Here is a 15,363-nt window from a genome sequence, read left to right as displayed (position 1 = left end):
AGTGGCTTCTGCACTGTTTAGTGTCTTCACCGTGGTACCAGAGGGCTATGAATGAAAGTAGTATTTGTTGACCGCTTACTTTGGGCGACTCGTACCCAAGGCCGAAACCACCTCACCCTTCTCCAACTCCTCTCGGGTTGGAGAGCCCGGAGTGGCGGTTCCTAGTGGATGGCACGTGGGAGTGCGCGCTCCTGAGGGGCGGATGGGGCGAGTCCTGCAGCGAGCGCGGCCACTCACAGTCGTCCTTACTGCTAACGCGTCCGTCCGCCCGAGTGCTTCCGGGGTGGAGGTTACCATGGCGGCAGCCTTGGCTCGGCTCGGGCTCCGGGCTGTCAAGCAGGTTCGGGTTCAATTTTGCCCCTTCGAGAAGGACGTGGAGTCGACGAGGTACGAGGGGGAGGGAATGGGGACGGGAAGGGACGAGCCTCGCTCCCGCCGGGCGTCCACCCCCTCGGCTTGGCGCTCACGCCGCTTTCCCACCGCAGGACCTTCCTCCAGGCGGTGAGCAGCGAGAAGGTCCGCTCCACCAACCTCAACTGCTCGGTGATTGCAGACGTGAGGCACGACGGCTCCGAGCCCTGCGTAGACGTGCTGTTCGGTGGGCTTGAGTGGGGAGTAGGGTGGGAGGGGGCAGCAGGCAGCCCGCGCGCCCTCAGCCCCCGCCCAGCCGTCCTTCCCGTGCCTGATGCGTTCGTTTCTTCCCCAGGAGACGGCCATCGCCTGATTATGCGCGGCGCCCACCTCACCGCCCAGGAAATGCTCACTGCCTTCGCGTCCCACATCCAGGCCAGGGGCGCGGCGGGGAGCGGGGACAAGCCTGGTCCTAGTGCCGAGCGCTGATAGCGCGGAAGAGACCAGCAAGCATATTTTAGCCTGGGACTTACTAGGATACTTATCCAAGAAAAGCTTGACTTATTCACTCAAATCACTATTTGGAGGGACACAAAGAATGTTCCCCGCCCCCCGCAAAAAAAAAAAAAAGAGCCCTTTGACTACAAATCTAACCAGTGTTTCTGGGACGAGACAGGATCCTGGAGGGGTCTGGACAAACTTGAATTCATTTCACTTTCTTACCATCACTCAATTGCTGAACCGTTTTGAATCTGGCTTCCCCCACCACTCACTCAAGGTACCTCTTACTCTTATTACATAGCTAAATTCAGTGCTATTTTCTCAATCCTCATGTTTCCATATCAGTAGCTTCTGCCACTTTCAATTCACTCCCTTGTAGAACTTCTCATCCTTTTTCTTATCTTAACCGTAAAGGGGCACTTCATTTTTTCCTCTATTTTGGAGGCATCTCTTCTGTCATGACTTGAACTACCCTCTTTGGCTAAACCTTACATTTCTGTTTAGCTCTAATCTCAATTTCTGTGCTATAGTTAAATTACCTACTACATGTTTTCTCCAAATCCCACTAACACTTTCTGTCCAAAATAGAAGTGACGATCTTACGTACACATGTACTTTCCCCACCCCCTGACTACCTGGTTCCTTTTAAAGACAGTTCACCTGCTCAGCCACCTGGGCTGGTAATCACAGCATTATCTCTGGTTCTTCCCTCTCCGTTCCCTGCATATCCAGTCAGTAAATTCAGAATATTCTGTCTTAAACAAAAGCTCCTGAAATGTTCTCTTCATTCCCATTCACTCCTGTATCATTGTTGCATTCTCCTAGCTTGTCTCCTTTTTTCTAATCATTTTTGCGGCAGCTTCATCCTATCTTTCCAAAGCATATCACTGGTTATTTGTCTCACTACTACTTGTTTGAGAGAACAGTACCTAAAGTACTTTTAGGCATTGTGTTTAAAGTATTTTTCATATTGAGTTACCACCTGTTAGTGTGGATATGAAATGAATTTAGGGAGTAAATCAACCTTTAAAAAACAAAGTAAAATAGAATAAAAAGTATCAGAGTGCATGGCACATGAAATGGGAAGTATTCTTTTAAGAAACTGAAGTTTTAGGCATATATGAATATATATGTGCATGTGTATAGATATAAAGTATGTGTATGTGTGTGTAGCTGTATGTACTTAGTTGCAAGAGAGAATTATTTCTTACTGTAGGTTATAGGAAAAATGGTTGCTAGTCATTGGTTTAGAGAACTTCAGAATGCTCAGCTAGGCAATCAAGGAAGGCTCTCTAGACACTGGCTCCTGTGTACTCTGGCAAATACATTTTCCATGACTCTCCTATAGCATTACTACACTGTTCTGCTTAAAAGGGTGCTATCTTCAAAGAGTTATTCTTTTCCCTCCCCCTTTAAAAAAAGAAAACAATCAGGAAGCAGTATAGTGTAGAAGAGCCAGAATGCTTGAGGTTGAATTCCCAACTTTGCTCTTAAGTAGCTGTGTACCTTTGGACAAATGACTTAAGTCTCTCAGTGCCTGTTTCCTCATTTATAAAATGGGGATAATACTGTGTTTCCCCGAAAATAAGACCTAGCTGGACAATCAGCTCTAATGCATCTTTTGGAGCAAAAATCAATATACGACCCAGTGTTATATTAATTATATTTTATTATATTTATTATGTTATATTTATTATATTACATTACATTATATTATTACCCAATCGTATAGTAAAATAAGATCAGGTCTTATATTAATTTTTGCTCCAAAAGACCCGTTAGAGCTGATTGTCCGGCTAGGTCTTACTTTCAGGGAAACACGGTAGTACATACCTTATAAAACTTTGAGAGGATTAAATGAATTGATAACTGTTAAGCACCTAGAACATTACTAGGAACAAAATAAATGTTATGTAGAGTCCTTACTGTGCTACTTTGGGTACACCATGAGAAGGCAGACTCACCATGAGAAGACTTTTCTTTGGAAAAGTCAGTAATGCTGGAAAAAATAGAAGGCAGCAGGAAAAGAGGAAGACCAAATGTGAGATGGATTGACTCCTTAAAAGAAGCCACAGGCATGAGTCTTCAGGAGTTGAGCAGGGATGTTGACAGGACATTGGGGACATCACCTTATTTATGGGTCATCAGGAATCGGAGCCAACTCAGCGGCACAGCACATAACACATGAGGCTTTATGCTAGAGGCGAAAAAATACTGACAACCTAAATGTGAGTCCCCACTTCTGTGGTTAACTGGCTATTGTCTGGCCAGACTTAACCACTCAATTGTAAAATGGGGATGGTTCAAACATTACTATAAACATGGATTGAGTGTTGGCAATGTATTTCTAGATTGTGAACTTGAGGTTGGGGCTGTTTTCTCTCTGTCCCCAGCACTTTATATAGTCCCTGATACAGAGTGTACAATAAACATTTGTTGAATTTACAAGTATTTAGCATCTACCTTGTGCCTATAACTGTGATTAGTACTGGGATACAAAGATGAATAATAAAACTCAGGTATGTAATAAGTGCTACAATAGAGATGTGGACCAGGTACAATGGTAGCAAGAAAGACAGGGCTGACCATTGGGTTTGATCAGAAGACGACTGCTGGGGGCCGGCCCGGTGGCTCAGGCGGTTGGAGCTCCGTGTTCCTAACGCTGAAGGCTGCTGGTTCGATTCCCACATGGACCAGTGGGCTCTCAACCGCAAGGCATGGTGGGCTGTGCCCCCTGCAACTAACAACGGCAACTGGACCTGGAGCTGAATAGCGCCCTCCACAACTAAGATTGAACGGACAACGGCTTGGAAAAAGTCCTGGAAGTACACACTTTCCCCAATAAAGTCCTGTTCCCCTTCCCCAATAAAATCTTTAAAGATGACTGCCAAATGAGCAAAGTCTACCAGTGCAGGGTGGGCCCAGAAATTAGATTATAGTGGAATAGGAAGTGGATGTCAGCATAAAATATTAGTTTTATCTAATGCATTTGGGTGGGAGGTGTGGTAATAGAAAAGCATAGAGGTGTGAAATAGTTTTTTTAAAGAGATTTTAAAAGTTTTTTAAAAAGGGATTTTCAAAATCCCTATTTTGATAGGGATTTTTACTTTACGAAAATACCTTTTGTGGAGGAGAGACTACTCTGTGACATGACTGCTGCCTGCCCCTACCCGCCAGGTAGATCCTGGCCAGAACAGATTGCTTCTCGAAAATCCCTTCAGAGTCTGATCATCTCCCAGCCCCAGGCACACGTAAGGCATTTTCCCCTTATCTGGGTTAGGTCATAACTCCTTAGTGCCTGCCTCGTGGCGTGGAGGGTACCCATGTTGTCTTGCTGGCGCACCTCATATGTAAGTTCCCTTCATGTAATGATGCAATTGCCAGCCTCTTTCTCTAGTCTCTTGGTCCCCGGAAATGTTACATAATACCTTTTATGCGGAGCTGTTGGTGAGAAATAAGTAACCATCTAAGTTCTAAAGCAACATCAAATGTAACGTCTCTTTTAGGTTAACCTGAAGTGCTGATGCTACCTCCTTCCTACAGCCTTCCCTGAGCTGGACATTAAAACGATCCTTTCCCTAAGCTCCTTTGCTTTCTAGGTTGTAGAAAAGAAAAAAATACACATTCTCTAGGTGCATGCACCACCATTATGGTCCTTTTAGGGTTCATCTAGATAAGGAATCCTAGAATGAGGAGAGATATAACTTATTTAAAGTGTAAAAACCCTACTGGAACAGATCTCAGGCTTCATCTTGGGCCCACTCTAGCACTCTTTACTAGGAAAGTGGCCAAATTGATTGAGTTTGATTCAGACACACCTGGGTTCCAAGTTACCCACTTCCTGTCTCTGGCCAGGGCCAAGTGACTTGAACTTTCTAAGCCACAGTTTTCAGCCACCTGACTGGCGTGTTGTGGGAGTAGTTAAATATAAAACACTCAGGATAGTATCTCAGGTGTATATCTATAATATATGTTTTGAAATATATATGTATCCCCCCCCCCCCACACACACACACACACACACACACACACACTCCGGTTCAAGCCATTGTTTCTCCGTCTAGTTGTGTAGGACATAGCTCCTTGGCCCATGCTGGTATTATGAGCTTTGTGCTTCCCCTGGGCTGAGACAGTCAGTCACCAATGGTTGGTCGGCCGCTCACGGCAGCACACCACAACACACAGCAGCCCATGGCAGCACACAGCCACTCACGCTGGCCACCGGCTGCTAGTGGAGGCACGCAGCAGGCCAGGGCAGCTCACCCAACCTCTGGCTGTTCACTGCAGCCCAGTTGCAGGGAGAGCTGTTGTTCACAATCTTAGCTGTAGAGGGCGCAGCTCACTGGCCCATGTGGGAATCTAACCCAAGACCTCCCTGTTAAGAGCATGGCGCTCCAACCACCTGAGCACCGGGCTGGCCTAAGATATGTTTAAAAGAGCCCAATGTCAGATTTTATTTTTCCGTACTAGCCTGGGAACTCCGTGAGGACAGCAAATAAACACGACCCGGCCGAGGGAACCGACCAGACCCAGGGAACCAATCCGGTTGACTAGCCTTATGCCACGCCGACGACCACAGTTCCGGTTCGGGGGTCTTAACCTAACGTAGTGGGGCGGGACTTCCGGTAGGAGGCGGAAGCGGAGCTGGAGCGCCGGGCTGTCTCGTGTGGCTGGTAGATCAGCGGCAGCCCAGGCGCTGCGCTAGACCGGGAGGCGAGGCAGGACCCTGCCTCCTTTGCCGCCTCCCGGAGCTCCCGCGACGCCGACCTCCGTGCCAGGATGGCTCGCGGCGAGAGGCGGCGCCGCGGAGCGCCGGCAGATGGAGCGCGGACGGCTGAGGGGGCGGCTCGGGGCGGCCCCGCGCGACGGGACAACCGGGTCGGCGTAGCTCGTAGCACGGTCAGGGGAGCAGTTCTGGCCATTGTGGCTCTGATTCTGGCCCTGAGCCTGTCGGGAAGCTGGCTGCTGGCGTGGTACCGTGTGCGGCGGGCGGTCACACTGCACTCTGCGCCCCCGGCGCTGCCTCCAGACTCTTCCAGCCCCACCGTGGCCCCGGACTTCTTCTGGGGCACCTACCGCCCTCACGTCTACTTCGGCATGAAGACTCGAAGCCCGCAGCCCCTGCTCACCGGTAACAGGGCCCCGGCGGGCAGGCAGGCAAACTCTTAATCTAGGTGCCCCAGCTTCACGCCAGAGCAAGGGTGGGGAGGAGTGGATCAGGAGAGTTATGAAGAGGGAAGACCCAGAAGTTCTCGGAGACCCAGAGGGACAGGATCCCTGCTCTTGACTTACGTGGCCATTCTACCCCCAGGACTGATGTGGGCGCAACAAGGCGCCACCCCAGGGACCCCTAAGCTCAGGCACACGTGTGAGCAGGGGGACGGCGTGGGTCCCTATGGCTGGGAGTTCCACGACGGTCTCTCCTTCGGGCGGCAACACATCCAGGATGGGGCCTTAAGGCTCACCACTGAATTCGTCAAGAGACCTGGGGGTCAGCACGGAGGGGACTGGAGCTGGAGAGTGACTGTAGAGCCTCAGGTCAGGGCCCCAGGACACCCTTCCCCCAGCCCAGACTCCCTCCACCCTTTGCTGCCAGCGAATGCAGTGTGAAGGTGGGGGAGGGGTAACAGAAGGAACTGAATCTGGCTATCTAGTTTGAATCTGGTTACCTGCCTTAAACACTTGCTGGTAAAACCATCTCTATACTATTTCTAAGCCTTGGTTTCCTTTTTTTGTAAAATGAAGATAAAAATAGCACCTAACTCAATAGTATTGTAAGAATTAAAGGAAATGATATGTAGCATTCTTAGCATATGTGGCACGGTACTCTTATTTCCCAGAGAACCCAGTTCTAGGCTCTTTGTCTCATCCTGGGTGCTTACCTCAGTGACCCTCAGCACTGCCAGATGTATGTTGTTTCTCATGTTGCTCCCACCTAGTGCCCTTTTCCCTCACTAAGCCTGATTTTCAAGGGAGAATGCCAATCTAATGCTGTTTTTCTGTTCTCTCTGGTTATCCAGGCCTCAGGTACCTCTGCCCTCCCTTTGGTGTCCCTGTTCTTCTATGTGGTGACAGATGGCAAGGAAGTCCTAGTGCCAGAGGTTGGGGCTAAGGGCCAGTTGAAGTTCATCAGTGGGCACACCAGTGAACTTGGTGACTTCCGTTTTACACTTCTGCCACCAACCAGTCCAGGGGATACTGTACCCAAGTACAGCAGGTAACTGGGGGAAGAGTGTGGGGTGGTATGGATGTTGACCTAGCCTGATTTCTCCCTCCCCCACTCTACCCTTTCCACCAGTTATTTCCCTTTTCACCAGGCTCCACGTCCCCTGCTTTGCCAAGACCCTCCCATCCTGACTCCTGATGACCTCATGTCTCTTTATAATCCCCTCCACTTCTTCCTTAGTAACATTTCCTATTTATCTTTTTCATTTCAAGCTACAATGTCTTCTGGTCCTCCAACCCGGGACTTCCCTTGCTGACAGAGATGGTGAAGAGTCGCCTAAATAGCTGGTTTCAGCATCGGTCGCCAGGGGCCTCCCCTGAACGCTACCTTGGCTTGCCAGGTTCTCTGAAGTGGGAGGACAGAGGCCCAAGTGGGCAGAGACAGGAACAAGGGCAATTCTTGATACAACAGGTGACACTGAAAGCCCCCTTTTCCATGGAGCTGGTGTTTGAATCAGGCAGTGCCCGGGCAGGAAGAAACCAAGCTCTGGGGCAGCTGGCAGGCAGCCTGCTGAGCCAGGCCCTGGAGACCCATACTGAAGCCTTTAAAGAACGCTTTGAGAAGACCTTCCGGCTGCAGGAGAAGGGCCTGAGCCCTGGGGAGCAGGCTTTGGGTCGGGCTGCCCTCAGCGGCCTCCTTGGGGGGATTGGCTACTTCTATGGACAGGGTCTGGTGTTGCCAGACATGAAGGTTGAGGGGTCTGAACAGAAGGTGGCCCCCGCCCTTTTTCCCCCTGTCCCTCTTTTCACAGCGGTGCCCTCCCGGTCATTCTTCCCACGAGGCTTCCTTTGGGATGAAGGCTTTCACCAGCTGGTGGTCCAGCGGTGGGATCCCCGCCTCACCCAAGAGGCCCTAGGCCATTGGCTGGGACTGCTTAATGCTGATGGCTGGATTGGACGGGAGCAGGTGCTCGGGGATGAGGCTCGAGCCCGGGTACCCCCAGAATTTCTGGTGCAACGAGCAGCCCATGCTAACCCCCCCACCCTACTTTTGCCTGTAGCCCACATGCTAGAAGGTGGTGACCCTGCGGACTTAGCCTTCCTCCGCAGGGCTTTTCCCCGTCTGTACGCCTGGTTCTCCTGGCTCCATCAGAGCCAGACAGGGCCAGTGCCACTGTCTTACCGCTGGCGGGGCCGGGACCCAACCTTGCCAACGCTGTTGAACCCCAAGACGCTGCCTTCGGGACTAGATGATTATCCCCGAGCTTCGCACCCTTCAGCCACTGAACGGCACCTGGACCTGCGGTGTTGGGTTGCACTGGGTGCCCGTGTGCTGATGCGGCTAGCAGAGCAGCTGGGAGAGGCTGAGGCAGCTGCAGAGCTGGGCGCACTTGCTGCCTCACTGGGAGACGAGAAGATCCTGGATGAGCTGCACTGGGCCCCAGAGCTAGGAGTCTTTGCAGACTTTGGGAACCACACAAAAGCTGTGCAGCTAAAGCCTCGGCCCCCTCAGGGGCTGGTGCGGGTGGTGGGCCGGCCCCACCCTCGCTTGCAGTATGTGGATGCCTTGGGCTATGTCAGTATTTTTCCCTTGTTGCTGCAGCTGCTGGACCCCCACTCATCCCGCCTTGGGCCCCTACTGGATGTTCTAGCTGACAGTCGCCATCTCTGGAGCCGTTTTGGTTTGCGCTCCCTTGCAGCCTCCAGCTCCTTTTACGGCCAGCGCAATTCAGAGCACGATCCTCCCTACTGGCGGGGTGCTGTGTGGCTCAATGTCAACTACCTGGCCCTGGGGGCTCTCCACCACTATGGGCAGCTGGAGGGTCCCCACCAGGCCCGGGCTGCCAAGCTCCACAGTGAGCTACGTGCCAATGTGGTGGGCAATGTGTGGCAGCAGTACCAGGCCACAGGTTTCCTGTGGGAGCAATACAGTGACCAGGATGGGAGGGGCATGGGTTGCCGGCCTTTCCAAGGTTGGACCAGCCTTGTGCTACTGGCCATGGCTGAAGACTACTAAAAGGGGAGTGTGGGAAGAGAGCCAGGCCCCTTGTGCCACTCTGGACTAGAAAGATAAGGTCTCTAGCTTCTGCCCCCAGCCCTCAGATACCAGTGCTTCAAACCCTCCTCAGCTCATCTCAGGTGTCTCCTTACTGTTATACCACACAGCCCTGGGGTGAATGTGAATTCAGAGTCTTATTTTTCTAAATAAATTGGAAAAGCATGCCAAACTCTCTTGTTTTTGCCAGCTTTGCCTCACCAAGAGAGGTCTTAGCTCAATCCAGACCTTAAGGCTGCCTGCTGTCCTTTAGAGAAGGTGCAAAGAGTGGCCATTACCTGTCCCTTCCCAATCCAGTCAGGTCAAGTGCAATGCAGTGAGTTGAGCACTGGTCCACCCAAGTCCACAGCAGCTGGTTCACATCTCTTTAATGAGATCAAAGGCTCCTGTGTATGTCATGGGGGGGTAGAACTAGCACAGTCCCCCAAACACTGCCCCTTTCTGTAAGACACCAGCCCTTCCAGGCAGATTCTAGGAGGACAGAGGCAGAAGAAAACTCAAGGAGTTAGGACCAGGCCTGTTTTTGGTGGACAAGTAACCCACCCACCCTCCCCTAACTGCTTATGGGATATCCCCTTCACTGGAAGCCAGCCCCGCAGGAGAAACCTGGGGTATGGGATCTAGGGGCAGGGCACGAGGGGAGTGGTCCCTCAGATCAGGCTGAGTGGCACCAACCCTAGCTTTGATTGGCTCGCCCTCACTGGAGTCAGGACAAGGGCAGAGCTCAATACCCGAGTCACCAGTCAGGCGGCGATAGCGGCCAGAAGGGGTTGTGGGGTCAGGGCTCACCCCTGCCCCAAGCTCACCCTCCTGATGAGGGGGGGCACTCTGGTGGGAGGAAACACCTTGCACATTTGTTCCCTCGAAGTGGGCAGGGCAGCTAGAAGCAGAGGAGCAGCAGGTGCATTCCCTGGAAGCAGTCAAGGCGCAGCCTGGGGCTGCAGTGTAAGGAGGCGGCGGTGTGCCTGGGTGGTGAACCACGTCCTCATAGGCTGGGGGTTTGAAGGCGCTGAGGAGGCCTGCAGGAAAGAAGGGCATGGTTGGTTGAAGGCAACCAGAGGTGAGATGGTGGTCTCTTTCCTATTAGGGAAAAGTGCTTTGAAATGTCTGAAAAGGGAATGTGGGGATGATTCAGGGTCGTGGTGTGGGAGGGGGCAGTCGTGGTGAGCCCGGAGCCTCAAGTCACTCACGAAGGTCAAGCAGTGAACCGGTAGGGACAGGGCCAGCCCCATGGCACGCCCCATGGTAGGCCAACAAGTTGATCTCACGCTGCCGCTGCTGTTGCTGCAGCCGGAGTTTAGCTCGACGATGGCGGAAGGCGCAACAGCAACTAAAGAGGATGAGGACAGTCCAGAGAAGCCAGAACCCTGCAGGGGGTGAGGAGAGTATTAGATACTTCCCATGCAGGGAAGGTCGGTCCTTGAAGGCTGGAATTCTGAGGTCCAAGGGAGGGTGGGCAGGACCAGAGAACAGCCCCCCTGCAGACTCACACCAAAGCTCATAGTAGTAGGTGCAGCAGCCAGTCTCCCCACAGCAGTGACCACTCTCACAGAGGTAGGGCTGGTTGTTCACTCCTGGACACAGCTCTCGAAGCTGGGAGCAAGGAGGCACTTAGAACCAGCCCAAGGCACTGTCCACCCCCATCCCCAACCCCTGCATGCACATACACAACCCCACCCTGGGAACCGAGTTTAGCTCAGATCTATGGGGAGAGGGAAGAGTGATGCTGAGAGGAGTGTTCAAATATCTGAAGGGCTGTCAACATGGAATAGCAAAAATCAGTCTAGCGAACAAGATGAAAGGGGGGACCTACAGAGGCAGATTTGAGCTCTGCGTATAGGCTGGCCCCCAAGGTGTTTTCTGTTAATGGAATGTTTTGGCAGAAGACAATCTGAGATATCTCAAAGTCTTGGACAATGGGTAAGGGGTTTAAAGTAATTTCCAAAGCTAAGATGCTTTCATCGTCCCCCACCGTCTGCCACTCCCCCTCCCCAAGGTGGATCTTTCCACCCCTGGATCTCAGACTTCCTAGGGTAGAGGACTGGCAGTGTGAGACCCAGAACAGTGCTCCCAACCAGATGGGATTGCTGTGGATGATAAAGGATGGCATCCAGGCCGCGAGTCTGGGTTCCAGCTCTCCAAATTGCTCCCTCAGGAGAAGCCGCTGCTGGACTCTGTTGTGACAATAGGCACACAGAAAAAAAATCACAAATAACTGATGCAAGACAGGGAGCCTCCCTGGGGCCTCTCTATGCCTCTGGTCACTGGAGAGCCACTGCAAGCTCCCACCGCAGCCATGGGATGAGTCTATGAGGCTTCAGGCAAAGTCAACTGCATCTACGTTACAAAGTTTAGACAAAGAGTGGAAGGAGCATATTTAGGAACTTCACAGTACCTTTAGCTCCGTGAGTTCCTCCCTCACCCCACCCCTCCCCCACCCTAAAAAGCAGGGACAGGAAAGGGGAAAGGGAAATAAATGGCTGTCGCGATGGACTTTGGGAGCTGTTGGGATACCTGCTGTTGCGGCACCCGAAGTGCCCCCCAGGCCTCCTCGCTGCTGTTCCCGCTGCTGGCCTGAGCCATGCCTCCACCTACAGCCCCTTGAAGGCCACAGCCTCCTCCACTGCCAGCCACCCCGCCCCTGCCACCACGGCCGCCACCGCCATGGTCCCTGCCCGGCCCATCTTCACTGCTGCCACCATCACTCCACGGTCGGAGCTCCCATCCGGGGAGAGCACTGCCAACTAGGACCCAGGTTGCTCTGTCCTACCAATCAGCATCGCCCTCCGGGGAACGGGCGAATAGGAGCTGGTCGGAGGCTTCTCCCGGTGACCAATCCACAGCAGCGCCTCCGCCACTCTCCCAGACAACAAGAGCTCTCACAGACAAAGAGTGGGGTAAGATTCGACCCATGGCTCTGACTGACAGCTACAATAGCCAATACGGACAATAGAACAGGCTTGGAGTTGTCAACCAATGAACGGCCATCCAGAAGAGCCAAGTTTCCGCCGATTGGCTTGAGCCCTGTTTTCGGGATGACACCAAAAGCCTGACCTCGCCAGTTAACACCGGTGGAAGAAGCTAGGTCCCCAAATCAGCCTGAGTCTGGGCGCAAGTGGCCCGTCTTCCTGCGGCCTGGTGGACGTTTCCCAGGCGTGGATGCAAGCTTCAATGGGGGCATTGGTACGGGGAATTGGCCTCCCATACCCCATTCCCCAATTCTGTACAAGTCGAGGCACTGGATTAAATTTAATAAGGTGGGGAAAGACACTGAATCTGGGCAGGGGAGAGGGCGCAGTCTGGGTTAAAGGCCTTAAGTAGCCAAAAGGGGGGATCCGGGGCCCTCGGGTCCCCCCAGCCGCATCTGCAGGTTGATGCGGTAGCATTGAAGGCTGCAGAGTGCCTGGCCGGTGCGGGAGCAGGCGTAGCGGCGCGGGTGCGGGCAGCCAGGGACGGAGCATCGGGGAGGAGGGCCAGATGGGGACGGCCGCTGAGCCACTGGCGCGGGGGTGGGGACGCCAGGTGGGAAGGAAAGTGTGGAACCCTGGGCCCCACTGCTGTAGCGCACCATGGGGGCCGGGGCCGCAGCCCGCCCTCCCCGCCGCTCTCCCCGCGCAGCCCCGCGGCCGCCCCTCCCACTGGGGGCAGCAGTCTTGGTGAGGCGCTCAATAGTCTGGTTCTTGTGCTCCTCCGCGCGCCGCGCCGCCTGCAGTCGCCTCTTACGGGCCCGCTCCTCACGCTTCAGCAGCATCTCCTCGGTGAGGACGGGGGCCGGGCACTCTCCAGCCACAGGCAGGGGCAGCATGGGGGAAGGCTGACTCTGTGCCTTTTGGAGCAGAGCTCGCTGGTAAGAGACAAATGGGTGGTGTCAGAAAATGGATAGGTGAGGTCCACAGGAAGGAGGCGGGGGGAGGAGGGAAGAAGGCATGTGTAAAGCGGGGTCTTAAGGACCTTGAGCACCCTTCTCCAGGAGCCCTTACTACTCCTCCCTGGTCTCCACACTTGCAACCTGCCTGCCCTGTGTACCGAAACTCTGCAGCACATGGGGGGAAGGGGGTTGTTTTCAATCTTTTTATCTCAATAGATAGCATCAATGGATAACTGCTCAAGCTAAAAACTCAAGGTTACCCTTGATTCCTCTTCCCTGCTCCCAATAAACGTCTACTTGTAAAACATACCCATCTGATTTTCTCCTACAACTTCACCTTGGTTCAAGCCACCACCATCTTTCAATGACTACTTTAACAGCTTCCTAGTTGGTTTGCTGGCTTCTATCCCTTATCCCCCCCAAGAAGCCAAAGTAATCTACTGAAATGTAAATCAAATATATCACTTCTCTGCTTCCAATCCTTCCATGTTTTAGTCACACTTATTCTCCTTGACCACTACTAGGCATGTTCCCCTCAGGGCCTTTGTGCCTGTTGGTCTCTGCCTGAAAAGCAACTCTGGTATTAGAAATGTTACCTCTTCAGAGAGGTCATCCCTCCCTATCTAATGTTGTTCCTTTTCCACCACTTTGTTTCATCACCCTATTTTTGTTATAAACCTAATAGCTTTTCAAAATTATCTACTTATTTACCTCCCAACATACACACACGAATACCAGGTCCATGAGAACAGAAACCTTGTCTTTTCTCCACTGTTGATTTCCCACTGCCCAGAAAAGTTCTTGGGACATGGAAGGTTCTCTCTATATATTTGGTAACTGAATAAAAAATGGATCAACTTACCTGTCGAGCAGTGAGCAGCCGTTCATTGATCTCCTTCTTCAGATCTCCATTGTCATCCAGCTCCCCCTTCTCCAGGGCATCCAGCCACCTCTGTTCCTCCTCTTCCTCTTGACCCCCTAAGTCCCCTGACAGGTCACGAAGTGGGGAGGGGGACAAATTACTGTCTTCATCTGGAAAGGAAAATTGGAGAGATAAAAGTAGAATTGTTCAGATGAGGCAGCCTAATTTGGCCAATACTGGGACACAAAATTCTCACCTTCCTCGGAACCAACCCTCTCCCATTAACCAGGTATGATGAGAAACCCAGTTTCCCCACCTCCAGATCCTTCTCACCCAGCCAGGCACGGTACTGCTCAAGGGGGACTCCTTCCATAGGTTCCTCTTCATTGTCCACAACCATAAGGGGAGAGGGTGAGCGAGGCCCCTCAGGGATCACAGTGAAGGTAGGAACACTGCAGAGAAGCAACACCACTGTAAGCTGAGCAAGTGCCCTCCTTCTGCTCAGTAGCTACATCCAGCTTTCCTCCACATCCTTTAGGGTTCTTGCTGCCTTCACCCCGGCCCTGTAGTCACAGTGTCCATTCTGTCTTCTGGAAAGCCCAGCCAGCTTCCCCCTCTAGCTTTGCGGGCTCCTAAAGTTCCCCAAGTAACACACCTTGGCTCTCTTGGCCTCACCTCTTGGTGCCCAGGACCTGCCCGCCCAGCTTAATTTTGAGTTTGAGCTGCGGCTTGGCAGGAGACGGTTGTGTGGGTCCAGCCTCTTCTTCCTGGTGGTGTTTCTTCTTGTGTTTCTTCTTGTGCTTCTTGTGCTTTTTCTTGTGCACTCCGTGGACGTGGGCACCTGCCAGACTCAACTCAAGCGCCTCCCCTGCGGAAGGAGAGTCTGTCAACAGTTTACGGGAGGAGAGGGATAGTGAGAGCGCTGAAGAACCCAGTACCCCTATGAGGTCCCCTTCTTCCCGCGGTACTCGCTGTTACCATAACAACAGCCCCACCTACCTCCTCCCACCTGTGGCGAAGTACCCTGGAAGCTCCGAGGAGCTCCTTTTTTTTGTTTTGTTTTGCGAAGGTCTGGGATGCTTCATCGACTCGCGCTTACCTGGCTCAGGGGCCTCCATAGCACCAGAGATGTTCCCGCGTCGCCACAGCTTACTCATGAGGTCCTGCTAAGAAAGGGGACTGCAAACGGTCTGGACACACGCAGACACGCCTTTTCCGCCCCGCGGAAGAACTAAATCCAGCAAAATAACCGGCTACTTCCGGTGCGTAGCAACCATGCTTGTGCCGGGTACGCTTTGCGGCTAAAAAAAAAAAAAAAAATCCTCCCTGAGAAACAACGATACTCCCCAACAGAAGTTCCGGGCCCTCTGAGAATGAGACAAGTCAAAGGGGCAGGGCTTTCCCCTCGCTCCGCCTCTCTACACTCGATTCCAGAACTCAGCGCGGTCGATTCAATTATTATTACATTCAAGAGGGGTGAGCATATATACTCCGGACCAAATTCGGGGCTAGACTGTGAGGATGCAAAAATGAATATGAACACTTTACTTTGCCTTTGAA

At 52.6% G+C, this 15,363-nt stretch overlaps 4 protein-coding genes across 6 annotated transcripts; 2 read left to right on the top strand and 2 right to left on the bottom strand.

Annotated features, from left to right (window-relative positions):
* Positions 1–61: 61 nt before the first annotated feature.
* Positions 62–983, top strand: MRPL53 (mitochondrial ribosomal protein L53). The gene is made up of 3 exons (XM_019750324.2): positions 62–387; positions 486–598; positions 707–983. The coding sequence occupies exons 1-3, from the start codon at positions 203–205 to the stop codon at positions 838–840; spliced, it is 432 nt and encodes a 143-aa protein (XP_019605883.1). The 5' UTR covers positions 62–202; the 3' UTR covers positions 841–983.
* A 4,514-nt stretch (positions 984–5,497) lies between these two features.
* Positions 5,498–9,245, top strand: MOGS (mannosyl-oligosaccharide glucosidase). Its single transcript, XM_074332215.1, has 4 exons — positions 5,498–5,983; positions 6,164–6,390; positions 6,873–7,069; positions 7,291–9,245. Exons 1-4 carry the CDS (start codon positions 5,632–5,634, stop codon positions 9,032–9,034), a joined length of 2,520 nt encoding a protein of 839 aa, XP_074188316.1. The 5' UTR covers positions 5,498–5,631; the 3' UTR covers positions 9,035–9,245.
* Positions 9,246–9,424: 179 nt separating this feature from the next.
* WBP1 (WW domain binding protein 1) lies at positions 9,425–11,808 on the bottom strand. 2 transcript variants are annotated; one of them, XM_019750329.2, is made up of 5 exons: positions 11,588–11,808; positions 11,149–11,247; positions 10,564–10,666; positions 10,264–10,440; positions 9,425–10,092 (listed from the first exon to the last, which is right to left on the bottom strand). In XM_019750329.2, the coding sequence occupies exons 1-5, from the start codon at positions 11,654–11,656 to the stop codon at positions 9,635–9,637; spliced, it is 906 nt and encodes a 301-aa protein (XP_019605888.2). In that variant the 5' UTR covers positions 11,657–11,808; the 3' UTR covers positions 9,425–9,634. The 2 variants fall into 2 exon arrangements, with proteins under 2 accessions (XP_019605888.2, XP_019605887.2); XM_019750328.2 differs by lacking the exon at positions 11,149–11,247 and having other exon boundaries at positions 11,588–11,787.
* Positions 11,809–12,303: 495 nt separating this feature from the next.
* Positions 12,304–15,058, bottom strand: INO80B (INO80 complex subunit B). 2 transcript variants are annotated; one of them, XM_019750327.2, is made up of 5 exons: positions 14,903–15,058; positions 14,479–14,671; positions 14,137–14,255; positions 13,804–13,973; positions 12,304–12,917 (listed from the first exon to the last, which is right to left on the bottom strand). In XM_019750327.2, exons 1-5 carry the CDS (start codon positions 14,958–14,960, stop codon positions 12,387–12,389), a joined length of 1,071 nt encoding a protein of 356 aa, XP_019605886.1. In that variant the 5' UTR covers positions 14,961–15,058; the 3' UTR covers positions 12,304–12,386. The 2 variants fall into 2 exon arrangements, with proteins under 2 accessions (XP_019605886.1, XP_019605885.1); XM_019750326.2 differs by having other exon boundaries at positions 14,479–14,686; positions 14,903–15,056.
* Positions 15,059–15,363: the final 305 nt, after the last annotated feature.

This window comes from Rhinolophus sinicus, linkage group LG05 (genome assembly GCF_036562045.2).
Source record: "Rhinolophus sinicus isolate RSC01 linkage group LG05, ASM3656204v1, whole genome shotgun sequence".
Taxonomy (NCBI): domain Eukaryota; kingdom Metazoa; phylum Chordata; class Mammalia; order Chiroptera; family Rhinolophidae; genus Rhinolophus; species Rhinolophus sinicus.
The sequence above is the reverse complement of the archived record's forward strand: the minus strand, read 5'-3'. Positions and strand labels throughout refer to the sequence as shown.